The 18340-nt window shown below is 38.5% G+C and overlaps 2 protein-coding genes and 1 pseudogene across 3 annotated transcripts; 2 read left to right on the top strand and 1 right to left on the bottom strand.

Moving 5' to 3' along the window:
- Nucleotides 1–1971: 1971 nt before the first annotated feature.
- Nucleotides 1972–4986, top strand: LOC111776273 (endoglucanase 11-like). Its single transcript, XM_023655683.1, has 5 exons — nt 1972–2374; nt 2476–2688; nt 2772–2972; nt 3083–3337; nt 4117–4986. Exons 1-5 carry the CDS (start codon nt 2099–2101, stop codon nt 4798–4800), a joined length of 1629 nt encoding a protein of 542 aa, XP_023511451.1. The 5' UTR covers nt 1972–2098; the 3' UTR covers nt 4801–4986.
- A 543-nt stretch (nt 4987–5529) lies between these two features.
- Nucleotides 5530–7402, top strand: LOC111811915 (PLASMODESMATA CALLOSE-BINDING PROTEIN 5-like). 2 transcript variants are annotated; one of them, XM_023698973.1, is made up of 4 exons: nt 5530–6035; nt 6163–6190; nt 6321–6432; nt 7284–7402. In XM_023698973.1, exons 1-4 carry the CDS (start codon nt 5693–5695, stop codon nt 7368–7370), a joined length of 570 nt encoding a protein of 189 aa, XP_023554741.1. In that variant the 5' UTR covers nt 5530–5692; the 3' UTR covers nt 7371–7402. The 2 variants fall into 2 exon arrangements, with proteins under 2 accessions (XP_023554741.1, XP_023554742.1); XM_023698974.1 differs by lacking the exon at nt 7284–7402 and having other exon boundaries at nt 5534–6035; nt 6321–6548.
- Nucleotides 7403–8178: 776 nt separating this feature from the next.
- Nucleotides 8179–8356, bottom strand: LOC111776543 (annotated as a pseudogene).
- Nucleotides 8357–18340: the final 9984 nt, after the last annotated feature.

The raw sequence follows: 18340 nt of genomic DNA, 5'->3' as shown, positions 1-18340 counted from the left end.
AAACTTGCAATAATATATTAAAAGTAAGAATTTAATAAATAATATATATATATATAACTTCCAAGGTGTCGGCCGAATAAGTGGGGACCACTAGTAGGACCCAGAGAGATTGGGTGTTTTAACTTTGTGGGGCCCGCCACCGTGGATACGGCAGCCGAACCAGGGACCGCCGGTGGCCCGTCTTCCTACCACCGACAATCCATAAATAATTTGCATTTGCAATTTTTTTTATTTATTTACTATTTTCGACTCTGTTTATTAATGTACTGTTTTACCCCTATCGGAAAACAATTTAATGAATTAATTAATTGTTTGGTTGGATCCGGTTTCTTTTTTTTTTTTCTTTTTTTTTTTTTTTTNTTTTTTTTTTTTTTTTTTTTTTTTTTTTTTTTTTTTTTTTTTTTTTTTTTTTTTTTTTTTTTTTTTTTTTTGTAATTTAGCGTTTAATGTATATTAAGTTACATAATTAAGAAATTAAATTTGGAGTGTTATAATGTTTTGCGTGACAAATTCCATAATTAGGGGTTATTATGGTCATATGATGTATGCATCTGATTGCCGCAATCAACACACATCATGCTTATCTTGCCTTTTTCTTTTAACTCGTGGGCCCATCTACTTTTTTTTTTTTTTTTTTTTTTTTTCTAATTCCCCTTATTTTAAATTATTTAATTTTAATTATATTAAAGTCATATAAATAAAAAATGAGTGATACCAACAAGTCCTATACTACGTCTACTGAGTTCCATAGAAAAAACGGACAGAGACGAGTTTAGAAAAAGAGGATAAAAATGATNTTTTTTTTTTTTTTTTTTCTTTTTTCCTAATTCCCCTTATTTTAAATTATTTAATTTTAATTATATTAAAGTCATATAAATAAAAAATGAGTGATACCAACAAGTCCTATACTACGTCTACTGAGTTCCATAGAAAAAACGGACAGAGACGAGTTTAGAAAAAGAGGATAAAAATGATCGATTGGATTATCTGTAACCTACCTACGCGGTGCCACCGTCCCGGCTGCCAATCTTCTGGAATAGTCATAACCTGGGTAACATAATGGTGTCACGGTCGAGAATAAAGGTGTTGTGCCGAGTATTAGGTTAACTAAACAGGCTGACAAGTCAGTAGTTCTACTACAAATTGTGGGTGTCGTAGATCTTCTCACGAGGCCTATTGCAATTCGATTGGAGGAAATGGGTCTGAGGTGACTCCAAAAATTCCAGCTAGTTCTACCTAACACTTTATCAAGAATTTAAAATGCATTCCTGTTGATTTTTATTAAGATTATCGTCGCTTTAATAATGAATGATACAGGGGCCCTCGAAATATATGGGGTCATATGAAAAGTTAACATTTTATTATTATAATTCGATAAAATCCTTGTATATAGTTTATATTAGAGGTTAATCTTGTAATTTAATATATTTTTCTCTATTTTCAAATTAAATGGTAAATGATCTTTTATTTTTTAAAATACAAAACTAAATCGTTGAAAGACTAAATTACTAAATTGACCTTTATTTTAAAATTACTATGATGTCCCATTGGGGTATTTATATCCTAAAATTGTCCGCCAAAAGTTAAAAAGACAAAACGAAGGGTTGGGAATGGTAGATATGAAAGTTTGAAGGGGGCGAAAGTGACTTTTCATTCAAAATGGGCAACGAACCGGTCAAAGTTTTGCGGGTAGGTAGTGTAAAAAGTTACCATTTTCATCTCTATTTAATGAAAAATTTTATTAAAAGAAGATTAAAAAAATGAAAATATTATATCAAAATGGTAATTTAAAAAAAATAATAAATGATGGAAATTAAAAATTTGAGAGTAAGGGTACTAAAATGATTAATATTGAAAATTTGGAGTTTAAAAAATTTATAAATTGTTTATTTTTTAAGTCACGTGAGATTCACGTGCGAATGTCATTTCCAAACTAATTAAACCAAAAACCAGAAACGTACTTCTCAACAGGTTTAAAGTGTGAGAAAGCGAGTGGACAAAGAGAGAGAGAGAGAGAGAGAGAGACTTGCTTTTTCTCTCTCCCATTTCGCTCCCGAAATCAATTTCAACGGCAAAGAAGAAGCAATCAACTCCGTTAATGGAGGAGGAGAACACGGCCGCGACGACATCGACGACGCAATGCTGCCGCCGTGCCGGACCTCCGAAACCTCAGAGATATTCTGGCAAACGCCGTCTCTTGATCTTCCTCTCCTTCTCTGTTCTCTGGAACTTTGCAGCCGGAGCTTTTGATTACGCTGATGCTCTGTCCAAGAGCCTCCTCTACTTCGAGTCTCAGCGATCGGGAAGGCTGCCGTACAACCAGCGCGTCAACTGGCGAGACCATTCCGGCCTCACCGACGGGCTTGAACAAGGAGTTAGTTGCTCTAAATCTGCAATATCTGCTCTGGTTTTCGTTTTTCTTTAGCTTCGCTTTTGGAAAATGATCGGAGTTGTTTTTTTTTCTCGGTGTTATAGGTGGATTTAGTCGGAGGATACTATGACGCCGGTGATCACGTCAAGTTCGGCCTCCCAATGGCCTTCACTATAACGATGCTATCCTGGAGCGTCATCGAGTACCGGCAAGAAATTGAAGCCGCCGGTGAATTAGGGCACGCTCTAGAGGCGATCAAGTGGGGAACCGATTACTTCATCAAAGCGCACACTAGCCCCAATGTGCTATGGGCAGAGGTGAGCCTCATTCTCAACTTATCATAATTTCGCTATCACCATCACCAATCGAATCACATTGCTCCATAAGCATTAATTTACAGGTCGGTGATGGAGATACGGACCATTACTGCTGGCAGAGGCCGGAGGACATGACGACGTCACGACAAGCTTACAAAATCGACGAGAGGAAGCCGGGGTCAGATCTCGCCGGAGAAACGGCGGCGTCGATGGCTGCAGCGTCGATCGTGTTCAGAAAAACGAACTCACATTACTCGCACCTGCTGCTCCATCACGCGCAACAGGTAACAGAAATTGAACAGAATTAGTTGCGTTATTAGTTGAGAGGCAGTTTAATTGAAAACAGAATTAATTTTGACTGACTGTGTCTGGGAATCTGAATACTGGTGTGAAGTTGTTTGAGTTTGGGGATAAATTCAGAGGGAAATATGACTCAAGTGTGGGAATAGTGAAGAGCTACTACGCGTCGGTGAGTGGGTATAAAGATGAACTTCTATGGGCTGCGCTGTGGCTCTATGAGGCCACCGACAATCCACAGTATCTTGAGTACGTCCTTAACAACGCTCACAGCTTCGGTGGCATTGGCTGGGCCATCTCCGAGTTCAGCTGGGACGTCAAGTATGCTGGCGTCCAACTCATGGCCTCCAAGGTAAAAAAAACTCCTCAAACCCCACTCCAAATTCACTCATCATTATTGCTGGTTCCTTCCATTTAATTCTCTTATATTACTTGAATAATGTTATTTGTATTCACTTTAGTTCAATGAATTAGATTACGTAGGGAGGTGATTAGAAGTTTGAACCCATACCCATCCTAGATCCATGTGGTATGTTTTTATTGCATTTCATAAGTTGATCTCATAGATAGTTACTTTTCATTTTTTTGGTAGATTGATGAACTTTTTAATTGGTATAATCATAAAAAAAAGTCTAAAATTTTGATTTCGTGTTAAGTTTGTGTTGTTGATGCTCTCGTGTGTCCCTAAACTCGATTAAGATCAGTCAAACAATAGGCTAGTTAGTTGGGGAGGTGGATTAAGTGTTTGATTAAGGAGTCTAAGATGGAATGATAAATGGTACAAAGGAAAAGGAGGGAGAATCTCTCTCACAGTCACCGTTTGTTAAGCTTTTAGCTTTTTTTCACGCCAGAGATGGAGTGGCCCTTAATTAAAGGACCCATTAGGACGGCAAGGGTAAAGTTTTAGACTTCGAGTCATGTTGGATGGAGCACAAGGCCACGTGCATCCGATACCACAGCCATGAAATCCCCCTCTGCCCACTCAAATCTCGCCAAGTGTCCCTCTTAATTTCCCTTCCCTCCATCTCAGGATCACCCATTTTTGTCCATACCATTTAAATATTTTCGATTTAATCCTTTATATGTTCTTAGATCAAACAATTAATTACAATTATTTGCTTGCTTTTTTAGTTGCTAATGCAGAGGAGGCATAATAAGAACAATGAGCAACCAAAAATCCTGGAGCAGTACCGATCAAAAGCAGAGTATTACCTCTGCACGATCCTCAACAAGAACAATGTCAGCAACGTCGACAGAACTCCGGCCGGCCTTTTATTCATCCGCCAGTGGAACAACATGCAATACGTCTCTACGGCGTCGTTTCTTCTCACTGTCTACTCCGACTACCTCCGCCGATCCAACCACCGTCTCAACTGCCACACCGGACCCGTGGATCACGAACAGCTTTTTGCCTTTGCAAAACAACAAACGGATTACATACTCGGCTCCAACCCAATGAACATGAGCTATTTGGTCGGATTTGGCCCCAATTTTCCTACTAGGGTTCACCACAGAGGAGCCTCCATTATGTCGCATAGAGAAAACAAGGCGTTCATCGGCTGCACTCAGGGCTACGACAATTGGTACGGCCGTGGAGATCCAAACCCAAACGTCGTCGTTGGGGCGGTGGTTGGCGGCCCCGATTGCGAAGACAAATTTTCCGATGATAGAGGGAATTACATGCAGACCGAGGCCTGCACCTACAATACAGCGCCGTTGGTCGGCGTTTTTGCTAAATTATCAAGTTTGGAGCACCGGATCCAGGTCGAACCCGAGACGACCCGCTCCTATATGCTTCATACAACAAACAAGTAAGAACAGAACCGAAATATTTATATAAATTATAAAAATGTGTGGGAAATGGGGTTTAAATTTCTCTGAAATTTAAAAAGAGAAAAGGAGGGTTTAGTTCTTTTGTGTAGCTTCCATTTAATTTTGTATAATTTATATATATATATATAGTGAAAGGTAAAGTTCCACATCTCGTGGCTTTATTTTGCCTCTCCCATTATTTCTCATTTATTTAATCTTATTAATTGAAAAAATATATATTAATAAATTCAAATTTTCTCAAACTAGGGAGGTCCGAGAAGAATATTTTCAGTATGGGCCTAATGTTTCAGGCCCACAATAGAACTGGGCTGTTTTAGCGGCAGTCCATTTACAAACATGGGCTTAACTACAGCGCGCAGTCCATACCATCCGCCGCATTTCTCCAAAATGTTTTTCTTTTAATTTTGGAAAAATTTTAATTTTATAAAATTATTACAATTTTAACTCTTTAATGGTTAATTATTGTAATTGTCAAACTTGCATAACTTTATTTTATTGCAATTACTGGATTTTTTAAATTATTTTTACACCATTTTTTATTTATTAGTGGACGAATTAGTAAAATTAAATTGATAGTAAAATTTAATAAAATTATACGATATTTCTTATAAATAGCATGAGAGCCCCCCAACTTTTAGCATTTTACATAGAAGGGCTCTAATTAAGGGCTTAATCCTGAAAATCATCCAAAACTGATTAGTAGTGGAATCCGTTTCTGCCATCTCCGTAACGGTCACTTCCCCTGTTCCCTCTTAAACTCCCCTTTGTTTTCTCTCTCTAAAGCCCCCACTCTCCAAATCTCTCTCTCTCTCTCTCTCTCTCTCTCTCTCTCTCTAAAGCCCCCAATCTCCAAATCTCTCCCTCCCCGTCGAAAATGGCCAATAATTTTGCGCTCTTTCTTCTCATTCTTCTGATTCTCGGCAGCAGCGCGGCGGAGTCCCGGCAGCCGTCCACCAGGGACCAAAGCGGCGCGACGGAGCTCTGGTGTGTGGCCAAGAACAACGCCGACGACGCTTCTCTGCAATCCGCCCTCGACTGGGCCTGCGGCGCTGGCGGTGCCGACTGTTCACCAATCCAGCCCGGTGGTGCATGCTACGACGCATCCAATGTCCAGAATATGGCCTCCTTCGCCTTCAACGACTACTTCCGTAAGCACGGCATGACCGACGACAGTTGCTTCTTCCAAAACGCCGCGGCTATCACCTCCTTAAACCCTAGTCTGTTTCTTCACTCCGATCTCTCAGTTTCTTAACTGAATCTGTTCTTTAATTCAAAACCTTTCCAGATCTGTAACTAAAATGCTATTTGAATTCGTGTTCTGATTTTGATCTCTCTTGTTTTCAGGCTACGGAAATTGCAGAATCCCAGCTAGGTAAATTTCATTGTTGATCTTTAAAATAATGTGGATCATGTTTGAAATCATCATCCACCAATGATTCTGCAATTATTTTTCTTCTTTTTTTTAGTGTTAATTGGATTTGATTTCTCATTTTATGGCGCAGTTCGTTGAGAAATGGGAACTTTTCAAGCCAGACACCATCGGTAGGGTTGGGGCCGAGTGAAGACATAAGCGGGTCGGGTCGGAAATCGGGCCGGTCATGGGTTTGGCCTATGGTAATCGGGTATTTGTTTTTTAGAATTGTGTTTCAATCTCAAATAGGAAGCTCTAGTTTTTGTGTTTGAATTTGTATTTTTTATTAAAGCAAATATTGGTTATTAGATGTCTCAAATTCTTATTTTATATGATTTTTTTTAATTACTTGGGGCAAAAGAAAAAGATTTTCTGTATAAAGGGTTTAGCAAAAGTTAAAACATAATTTTATAAATAATTTCATAATAAATAAAAATTAAGGTTAGTCGTCCTTATATTTATCTAATAAATCCATAAGCTTATTGTTATTATTATTATTATTATAGTAAAACAATAATGAAATAAAATAATTGGAGTTATTTGAAATGATTTGGCAAAGAAATTGAGAATAAAGATCACGTGACAGAATCAAAGGTCACATGGGGAGAAAGAGATGCTTATAAAAATAAATATAGAAGTTTATTAAATATGTACATTTTATTGGAATGTTAAACTTTTTATGAGGTAGAGATTTATATTTAATCCCTACAAAAACAAAAAAATGGAAAGGAGAAAGGAGAGATGTTAAAACTAGATATTTTATAAGTTTTTTCCTCTAATAAAATCTATAAACTTTAGAAGATCAAACTAAAAAGTTACCATCGAACCAGGTATATACTTGAAATTACTCGAAATAAACTTTTAGTGGGGTTAGCTATGAGCCGATTCAAGTAAGGGCATCCGTGTAACACATATCAAAGCGTCTGTTGCCAAGCCTAATATCAATCAGATATATCTGTCCTATGTTAGCTGCATGCCCACGACATGGGTTGGACTTAGAGTCTGTTTCTTGTCTATAGTAGTTTTTTGAATATCTCTCCTTTGAATAGCGTAAATCTTCGTAGTACCAGCGGGTCAGGATCGGCGTATGGGCAAGAAGAACAAGTCTTCCTTTCCTGTCAGTAGCCGGGTAACGAAATGACCTTAGGAGCGATCGCCCAAAGTCTTCCTTTCCTGTCAGTAGCCGGGTAACGAAATGACCTTAGGAGCGATCGCCCAAAGTCTTCCTTTCCTGTCAGTAGCCGGGTAACGAAATGACCTTAGGAGCGATCGCCCAAAGTCTTCCTTTCCTGTCAGTAGCCGGGTAACGAAATGACCTTAGGAGCGATCGCCCAAAGTCTTCCTTTCCTGTCAGTAGCCGGGTAACGAAATGACCTTAGGAGCGATCGCCCAAAGTCTTCCTTTCCTGTCAGTAGCCGGGTAACGAAATGACCTTAGGAGCGATCGCCCAAAGTCTTCCTTTCCTGTCAGTAGCCGGGTAACGAAATGACCTTAGGAGCGATCGCCCAAAGTCTTCCTTTCCTGTCAGTAGCCGGGTAACGAAATGACCTTAGGAGCGATCGCCCAAAGTCTTCCTTTCCTGTCAGTAGCCGGGTAACGAAATGACCTTAGGAGCGATCGCCCAGTCATGTCCGGCCTTGTCCCCGACACATTAATGCATGTGTGGATTAGCCATGCCCTACTTGTCAAGGGATTAGCTATGCCCGCCTGAGTCCTGATACATCGACGCATGTGTGCACGCCATGTCGTGCTTAGTCTCAACGTGCAACCATCAACATGAATGGGTTTTATGTTTGTATATATATACACTAAGTTAAAAAATTATGTGAAATTTTCTGCAAAAAGTCTAGGGAAAAATAGACGAAAACCATTAACATCCCATATTTCACAAGGTCAACGATGAAATTTATGGAAAAGAAAATAAAATTGCAACAATTAGTGTTGCTACATTTTATTTAAATAACCAAAATTGGGATTAAAAAAAAAAAAAAAAAAAAAAAAAAAAATNTCTCGAAGGCCTGGGCCAAACCCAGGCCTAAGAGGGGGTTTGGAAATAGTTTTCAACCAGCAATTGACGCGCCTCGGTTAGAACCTCACTAGCTGCGTCATTGCCCCAAGCGCAAAGATGAGTTTCCCAACATCTTCCACTCGCCTTTTATAGCCTCTCGCGTCGGTCTACCATCCAAACTTTCCGATGTGGGACAAAACCCCAAATTCCTAGTCCAAAATTTTCATTTTCACTTTCCCGATCGTTATAATAAACCCATGGTAACCTTCTTCAAATCTCAATCTCATACCTTCATCGTCTTCCATGGAGTTCGCCGCCGTCATATTCCACTCCGGCAAGGAAAACCTTCCGCCGCTTCTCTATATAACAAATTCCTTTCAAAATACGATTCGGTTCGGTTCGGTTCATGATGGATTCATCACCTCGGTTCAATCGGCTTCCTTACTCTCCAACTCCAGGAAGAGCAAGGCTGCTGATAAAATAAAATTATAACCAGTAATTTTTTAAAAATTCAAACTAATTAAGATATTTTAAAATTTAAAATGGTTCTTATCTTTTATTATTTTTTGTTTTAAAGTTTAAAGGAATCTTTTAAATCTTATTTGAATGGATTAAAATTGGGTATACAAAAATTTAATTTATCTTTGACAAATTTAATATATTAATTAATAATCCATTTGACTTTATCCATAGTGCTCTCTTTATTTGCCCAAAGTCTTCTCTAATCCACTCCCATTTTAATTAATTAATTTTTACCTGATAATAATAAATATTAATCAATTTAATAATTATGAAACCGACAATCGAACCACGTTTAAAATAATTAATATTAATCTTATTTTTAATAAAAAAGATATTTATTTTAATATAAAAAAATATTCTCTGAGGCATATTGGAACGAGGGGTAGTGAGATCTACATCCACTTATCATCTTAGAATCCAATTAAATAAATAAAAATTAAAAAAAAAATATTGATAGTGACTAAGCCATTACTCACGCCGTCATTAATGTAATAAAATAAATTTAAACCTAATGTGGACGGCCTTTTGCATTTTCTAACCTAAGATTTAATAATATAATTTATTATTATTTTTTTTTTAACTTAATAATCAATATATTGATGGGATGGATCGATCCTATCCAAATTTATAATGAAAAATATTGTTCTAAACTTTTATTTGCAATTTCTCATTATTAGGCAAGGTAAAACTTTGATTGTAACCCTAATATCGTTAATGTCTGTAACGTACTCATAGTCGTGCCGAGAGCTTGGTTTCTATCAAGGTCAATTATTGTCTGTCTTGCTATCGAATTGTAACGACTCAGACCTCCCGCTAGTAGATATTGTCTACCCTCTTTCCGGAATGGGACATCACAATCCACCCCCCTTTGGAGCACAGTGTCCTTACAGGCATACTGCCTCATGTCTACCCCCTTTGGGGAATGGGACATCACAATCCACCCCTGTTCGAGGCCTAACGTCCTCGCTGGCACTCGTTCCTTTCTATAATCGATGTGGGACCGCCACCAAATCCACCTCCCTTTGGGGAACAGCGAGAAGACTGCCCCTCAAGGCTTTAAAACGCGTCTGCTAGGGGAAAGTTTCCACACCCTTATAAATGTGGGACATCACAATCCACCCCCTTCGAGGCCCAGCGTCCTCACTGACACTCGTTCCTTTTATAAAACGCGTCTACTAAGGGAAGGTTTCCACACCCTTATAAATGTGGGACATCACAATCCACCCCTTTCGAGGCCCAGCGTCCTCACTGACACTCGTTCCTTTTATAAAACGCGTCTACTAAGGGAAGGTTTCCACACCCTTATAAATGTGGGACATCACAATCCACCCCCTTCGAGGCCCAGCGTCCTCACTAACACTCGTTCCTTTTATAAAACGCGTCTACTAGGGGAAGGTTTCCACACCCTTATATGTGTGGGATATCACAATTCACCCCCTTCGGGTCCCAGCGTCCTCGCTGACACTCGTTCCTTTCTCCAATCGATGTGGGATCGCCACCAAATCCACCGGATGCTAGGGAAAGATTTCCACACCCTTATAAATGTGGAACATCACAATCCACCCTCTTTCGGGACCAACGTCCTCGCTGACACTCGTTCATTTCTCCCATCGCTGTGGGACCGCCACCAAATCCACCCACATTTAGGGCCAGCATCCTTATTGGCACATTGCCTCGTGTCTACCCCCTTTGGAGAACAGCGAGAAGGTTGGCACATCGTCCGATGTCTGCCTCTGATACCATTTGTAACGACCCAGGTCCACCGCTAGCAGATATTGTCCTCTTTAGGCTTTCCCTTTCAGACTTCCCCTCAAGGTTTTAAAACGCGTCTGCTAGAGAAAGGTTTCCACACTCTTATAAAATGGTGTTTTGTTCTCCTCCCCAACCAATGTGGGACATCACACAAATCATGCAAATCACCCCTTATCGCACCCTAAACTATCTTCTCCTNTAACACTCGTTCCTTTTATAAAACGCGTCTACTAGGGGAAGGTTTCCACACCCTTATAAATGTGGGACATCACAATCCACCCCTTTCGAGGCCCAGCGTCCTCACTGACACTCGTTTCTTTTATAAAACGCGTCTACTAGGGGAAGGTTTCCACACCCTTATAAATGTGGGACATCACAATCCACCCCCTTCGAGGCCCAGCGTCCTCACTAACACTCGTTCCTTTTATAAAACGCGTCTACTAGGGGAAGGTTTCCACACCCTTATATGTGTGGGATATCACAATTCACCCCCTTCGGGTCCCAGCGTCCTCGCTGACACTCGTTCCTTTCTCCAATCGATGTGGGATCGCCACCAAATCCACCGGATGCTAGGGAAAGATTTCCACACCCTTATAAATGTGGAACATCACAATCCACCCTCTTTCGGGACCAACGTCCTCGCTGACACTCGTTCATTTCTCCCATCGCTGTGGGACCGCCACCAAATCCACCCACATTTAGGGCCAGCATCCTTATTGGCACATTGCCTCGTGTCTACCCCCTTTGGAGAACAGCGAGAAGGTTGGCACATCGTCCGATGTCTGCCTCTGATACCATTTGTAACGACCCAGGTCCACCGCTAGCAGATATTGTCCTCTTTAGGCTTTCCCTTTCAGACTTCCCCTCAAGGTTTTAAAACGCGTCTGCTAGAGAAAGGTTTCCACACTCTTATAAAATGGTGTTTTGTTCTCCTCCCCAACCAATGTGGGACATCACACAAATCATGCAAATCACCCCTTATCGCACCCTAAACTATCTTCTCCTTAAACAAAGATTACCGAGCCTCAACTTCTCTATCAAATCGTCATCTTACTTAATGAAACTCCCGTCCAATATACATGAAGATTCATCGTTCATAACTTCATGCATGACCATGTCCTTGAAACTATTCACTCTTACGTCATCGTTCGAGGACTCTACCGACATTGCTAAACTCGAGGTAAACTGTAATAAGAATATTTCTGACGGCACGGCCGGCAAAAACTGAACTAAAAAAAAGCTTATGGTTGTACGTTAGGCATATTATATGGTAGTTGGCGGCATTGGTGCATGTGTGTGATAAGTGGAGTCTGATAAAAAAGTGAAAAGAACCCCAAACACATTATTTATATATATTCGTATGGATTGTGACCCTTCAGTTCCTCCTAGGGAACGCCCTTTCGAAGGCCAATTTTACTCCCTTGGTGTCTTTTGGGTCATTTGAGTCCTACGTCATCGTACGGACAAAATCGAACAAAATCTAGTATAACGTAATACATAGTCTCTCTCTCTCTCATTTATCGTAGCACGTCGTAAATCAATATATTATTTATTTCATAAGTCTCGTACGGTTATTAAACCATTCTTCAACGACAAACGATGAATTGAGCTAGTAATATTAGAAACTTTCGATCTAGTACTCTCCAAAATCGTTGTTGTTGTCTACTAGCTGAACTGCCTTTATATTTTATGACTTAACTGAGTCACGGTAAAAGAAAAAAGGTTGTCACGTGAAAAACTGTGGCTGAAACATTGAGCTTATGAAAATCCCATGGTGGTTGGAGATGGGAGCAAAACATTCTTTATAAGAATGTGAAAATATGTTCCTAGTAGACGCGTTTTAAAACCGTGAGGCAGGTGGCAACACGTCACGGGCCAAAATGGACAATATCTGCTAGCAGTAGACTTGAGTTGTTACAAATGGTATCAAAATCAAGTATTTAGCTGTTACAAATGAGATCCCATGCTTGTTGGAGAGGAGAACGAAACATTCTTTATAAGGATGTGAAAATCTGTCCATGGTAGACACGTTTTAAAACTGTGAAGCTAGTGGCGATATGTAATGGGCCAAAACGGACAATATCTGTTAATGATAAGCTGGATGGGTTACAAATGATTTCAGAGCCACGCACCGTGCGGGAGGAAGCTAGAGGGTGGATTGTGAGATTCCACGCCGGTTGGAGAGGAGAATGAAACATTTCTTATAATTTTATGGAAACCCCTCTCTAGTAGACTCATTCTAGTTTTAAAACTGTGAAATTGACCGTGATATATAACGAGCTAAAACGAGCAATACTGAATGAGTTTTAAAACTGTGAAATTGACCGTGATATATAACGAGCTAAAACGAGCAATACTTAAGAGCAGTGCGAGAAAAAATGGATTTTTTAAAATAAAAAGAACAGCTGAGGCGAGGAGATTCACGTTGTTTTTTTTTTTTTTTTTTTTTTTTTTTTTTTTTTTTNATTTCATTGGATAATATTTTTGGCTGTAAAAAACTTTGAGAGTGGCGGCCGTTGACAATTCATTTAAAACGGCGTCACTTTATCGTAATAGAAAAAGGCAGAGGGTCGGGAATTTGATGTGTATATAAGGGAAGAGAAGGGGTTCCAGTTTTTGGAGAGTTAAGGATATATCATAATTATCTTATTTATTTTTTATTTTTGGAGATTTTAAGGTTCTTAATTTCGGTTTTGTCTGAAAGGAATTATGGCAATGGGAGCTAGAAAGTTGTTGTGGGGATGGTTTTGTATTATGTTCGTTATAATGTCTTTTGCAGTCGTATCGGAATCTCGAATTCCAGTGGACAGAAAACAGAATCTCGCCGACCTCCGGCAGCGGCTGGTTCAGGTGCACGGTGGCGCTCCGGCCAAAGTGGTCGCCGGGAAATATTATACCTCGTCGAAACGATATATCCCCGGCGGACCCGACCCGAGACACCACTGAGATCATGCGTGGCATAAATAAATTACGGTACTCCCTCCGATCAACCGGCGGCGGCTTTCCTTTTACCATTTCCATGCAGAGATCGTTATAGTCGTTTTTAGTTAATTCGGTTGCTTTTTTTTTTTGAGTTACTTTTGTTTGTACTTTTTAGCTTTTACGAGGAATGAACAATCTCTCTCTTAATTTGTCATTATAAATTATAATCTGGGTTAAGGAAATGTTAAAAATGATTTAACATTGACTTCGCGAGCTACAAACTAAAGTGTAATAACACGTGGAAGTGAGAATTCGATTCTTTGACCTTTCGATCGATCGATGTTATAATGTCTTAACAAGTTCGCTCGAGTGGTTATCTAATGCTAATTTTCTCGAAGTGTCATTTGTGTAGAAAACCTCATAGTTGACCGTCAATAGTTTAACAAATTCAAATATATATTTAAAAGGGAAAATAAATATATTTTTGGTTCGTGAGATTTAATTTAAGTTGCATTTCGGTTATTGAGGTTTCAAACTCAATAATTTTACTTTTAAGATTTGGGCTTCGTAGCAATTTATGTGTGAGATCCCACATTGGTTGGTGAGAAAAATGAAACATTTTTTATAAGGGTGTGGAAACCTATCTGTAACAGACGCGTTTTAAAAACCTCTAGGGAAGTTGGGAGGGAAAACCCAAATAGAACAATATTTGCTCGTGGTGGGCTTGTGCTGTTGCGAATTGTATCAGAGCTAGACAGTGAGTGATGTGCCAACGAACAGGCTAAGCCTCGAAGGGGGTGGATACAATGCAGTGTGATAGCAAGAACGCTGGCCCCAAAGGGGGTGGATTGGGGGGTCCCACATCGATTGGAGAAGAGAACGAGTACCAACGAGGACGCTGAGTTTCGAAAGGGGTGGATTGTGAGATCCTATATTTATTAGAAAGGATAACGAAACATTCTTTATAAGAGTTTGAAAATCTCTTCCTAACAGACGCGTTTTTAAACTTTGAGAGAAAGTTAAAAAAAGAAAGCTTAAAGAAGACAATATCTATTGGAATATGAAATAAAACCATATATCATCATTTAGTTTACCTTAATATTGTCATCATGATCATATTTAAGGTAGTTAAGATAAAACATGGTTACGTTACATCATCAACGACAAACTTTGGTCCTTTTCATTTTTATAAGATTAACGCTTTGGTTTGGTTTATTTTTTTGGAGTTTTTAATGTTCATTTAATGGCTCTTGGAATAATTAATGAAAGAGGGCAAGTTGTGAAAATGTGGCTATTCGTTGGAAGGAATCTGAATTTTGGAGACGACATTATATTATATGATAAAATTACCACAAAAACATTAAAAGACACAAACATTATGCCCCCATGTGCCTATCCGATTCGTTTTGTCCTCTTAAAAGGACAAGCTCATAACATATAACCTCACCCAATCCTTGTCGTGTCATATCACACTCTCTTCCTTCACTATCATTCTCCTCTTGGTTCCCTTTTAATTCTTCTCAAACATTAAACATCCCGTTTACCGTAGGGGCTCACGGTTGAGAATACAGACGATATCTTGTGTCAAGACTATGACAAGTTAGGACACCGTGAGTCTATAAGTAAAGGAAAACGACACTTTTGGAGCAGACTGAAGGAGTTAAAACATGGGAGCTCATAGTTGAAATAGACAATATCATACGATTATGACAACTACGAAAATGACCGTTGTTCGTATCAGAGTCTTGCTTCAAACATTACCCTAGTCGAGAACTGTCAAAATGTCAAAGATAAGAGGTGACTAGACTAGACTGAACCGATTCATGCTTGAAACTCAAATAGGGTAAACTCGTCAATTTCTTCATTGTTGTTCAAATGATACCCAAGAACTTTCCAGGGAAGGGATGTAAACATAATGTGAGATCCCCATATCGATTGAAGACGGGAACAAGTATCTCCCTAGTAGACACATTTTTAAACTGTGAAGTTGACAGTGATACGTAACGACTAAAGTGAACAATATTTGATAGCAGTGGATTTGGGCTGTTACAAATGGTATCAAAGCTAGACACCGGGTAGTGTGCCAGCGAGGACGTTAGGCTCCAAAAGGGTGGATTGTGAGGTCCCAAATCGATTGGAGAGGGGGACGAATCTCTCTCTAGTAGACGTATTTTAAAACTGCGAAGCTGAAAGCGATACACAATGAACCAAAACGAACAATATGTACTAGCAGTGGACTTGAGCGATTACGTACAATCCCTCTCGTTAGGATATTGTAAACAAATTGAAGCTATGAAATCCATAGCTCCTTCCATATGCCATGTTCCTCCAAATATAAAAAGAGATTAAAACGCAAAAAGGAACCCTAATGACAAAATTTCTGACTCACCCTTTACATTACTCCCCCACTACTTATCTCTCATCTTAAAAACTTATCATCAAAATAAATAAATAAATAAAAATTTCACAAAAATCCTTCAAAATTTCTATAAATAGCACCTAAAAATCCCACCTTTTACCCAATCATCAAATACCCACTTCGCATGCAGCTTTTCCGATCACCATTTTTTCCAATGGCAGCCACCCATCATCGTTTCAGCCCAAAATTAGCTCCATTAATGGCCGTTCTTTTCATGGTGATGCTTGTCACCGCGGCGGCCGGCCGCCATGCAGTGCCGCTGAGGACGGAGGCGGCGGCCATTGAAGGCGGTGGCAGCAGCAGCATGATAATGCGTAGGTTGGGTTATACCAAAAGCCAAATGGAGCATTTAAGAAGGCTTTCTTCTTCCACTGCAAGATACATACCTGGAGGGCCTGATTCTCAACATCATTCTCGATCACCTCGTTTGCCGTAGGATTCTTATGTTCTGTTGTTCTGTCTGTTTTGTTTGTGGTTTTGTTTGAAATTTGAGGCAATTAATGTTGAAGAAGATTGAAGATATTCGTCTTATGATTGTCTTAGACGAATGTTTTTCTTTCTTGTTCTTGTATGATCCCATCTTGTTGTAATGACAATGACAAGTTTTTTCTGTTGTCTACTCTTTTCGATTTTGTTTAGAAAACTCGTCACAAATATGAGTTACTAACCCCTCGTTCCCGTCCCCATAACCACATGGGCTCGCCCTAAATGGAATGGCGGAGGAGGGCAGACATGGGGCGCAATGTAACAAAGCTAGCCAGTCCGTCTTTGGAATAACGATTAGTTTACGAGGGAGCGAATCCGCTCTGTTACGTGTGAGTTTTTCTTTTATTTTCATTTACAAATCGAAAGAAGAAACGTCAAAAGATAAAAGAGGTACTGTAGAGAAATAACGAGAAAAGGAAAGAAGATAACGAATATGCTCCAGGGCAGCCTGAGTCGATGCTCCATATTCGAGATAGGTTCCGCCCTGACGTACAACGCACCTCACACAGAAGAAGGGGAACTCCTTCAATAGAATCGAAAGTCATTAATGACAATTCTATATTATCATCGTAGAGACGGTTTCAAAGTTAATATCTTTTCAGTATCATGATGCTAGTTCAAAAGTGACAACGTATATGTATGACGACGGTTTCAATGTGTATTAAAAATTTCATGAATAGTATACATGATAATTTTTCTTTTGAGCTGCCGTTAGAAGGGGTTCTTGTCGACCTACGTGCAACTAAAAACAGTATAAAGTATGGACGAGTTAAAAACTTACAAGTTTTTATGACTTTGTTAATTATGTTCTTCTAAGCTATTTACATCGATGTGATTGAAAATCTAACCTCTGCCGTCATTTTCATCAATAAAAATAAATTTTTTAATTAAAAAACGTTTATTTAACAAGTTGTAACTAAACAACCAGGATATTAAGTGTATATTACATTAATCTTAACATTATTATAAGTACAATTAAAGAAGTTTTAAAAAAATTAAATGTTAGTGTCTAATATGGTTAGGTGACATAAACATAAACAATATCAAATTTTATCATGCAAAAAAAAAAAAAAAAAAAAAAAAAAAAAAAAAAAAAAAAAAAAAAAAAANAATGTGGCTAGGTCATCGAGAACGCTGATCTAACTAAATCCGCACCGTTTAAGTTGAGTTATAAATTTATTTGAGTTGGCATGGGCTCAAACTGGTTCGTGGGTTCTCCTAAATTTATATTGGGCTAAAACTAATCCGCCCAAATTATCGTTAATCTTAAAATATATATATTCAACCATATTATATATATATTTGACTTTTAAATATATATACAGATAAGTTTTCCAAAATATATATTGAAGTTGAATTATAAATCTAAATTAAGTTTATAAAAATAATTTTTATTAAAAATAAAAAATTGAATAAATAACTTGAATAACCTTGTAACAGTCCAAACCCATCGTTAATAGATATCGTCTGTTTTAATCTATTAAGTATAGTCGTTAGCCTCATGATTTTAAAACACATGTGCTGTGGAAAATCTCTCCCTAATAGACACGTTTTAAAATTGTAAAACAGACAACGATACATAACGAGCCGAAGCGAATAATATCTATTAGCGACGGGCTTGGGCTATTATAAACCCGAACCAACGTAACTAAATTTTTTTTATAGTTTAGTTGGTTATTTAATAAAAATTGTTTGAATTATTGGCTAATTAAATTTATAAAAGATAAAAAAACACAAAATCAACCTATACGTTAGACACAAACTTAAATTTATTTTTTAAATGTTATTAATTTCAAAACTTTTTAAGTCATTAAATATGAGACTCATAATTATTATTTAAAAGTATAAAAAGAAAAGAAAAGAAAAAAAGAAATTTGGAGGCAAAAAATCAAAATTTCGTTTGCTTTTCCCAACCGCGGGAGAAGGATAACCGCGCGAATGGGCAAAACTTAAAATTTTTTAGAAACGAAACTGCCCGCCATAGACCGACTTAAACAACCGT

The sequence above is a fragment of the Cucurbita pepo genome, chromosome LG15 (assembly GCF_002806865.2).
Source record: "Cucurbita pepo subsp. pepo cultivar mu-cu-16 chromosome LG15, ASM280686v2, whole genome shotgun sequence".
Taxonomy (NCBI): Eukaryota; Viridiplantae; Streptophyta; class Magnoliopsida; order Cucurbitales; family Cucurbitaceae; genus Cucurbita; species Cucurbita pepo.
Note: the sequence above shows the minus strand (reverse complement) of the source record. Positions and strands in the feature narration are given on the sequence as shown.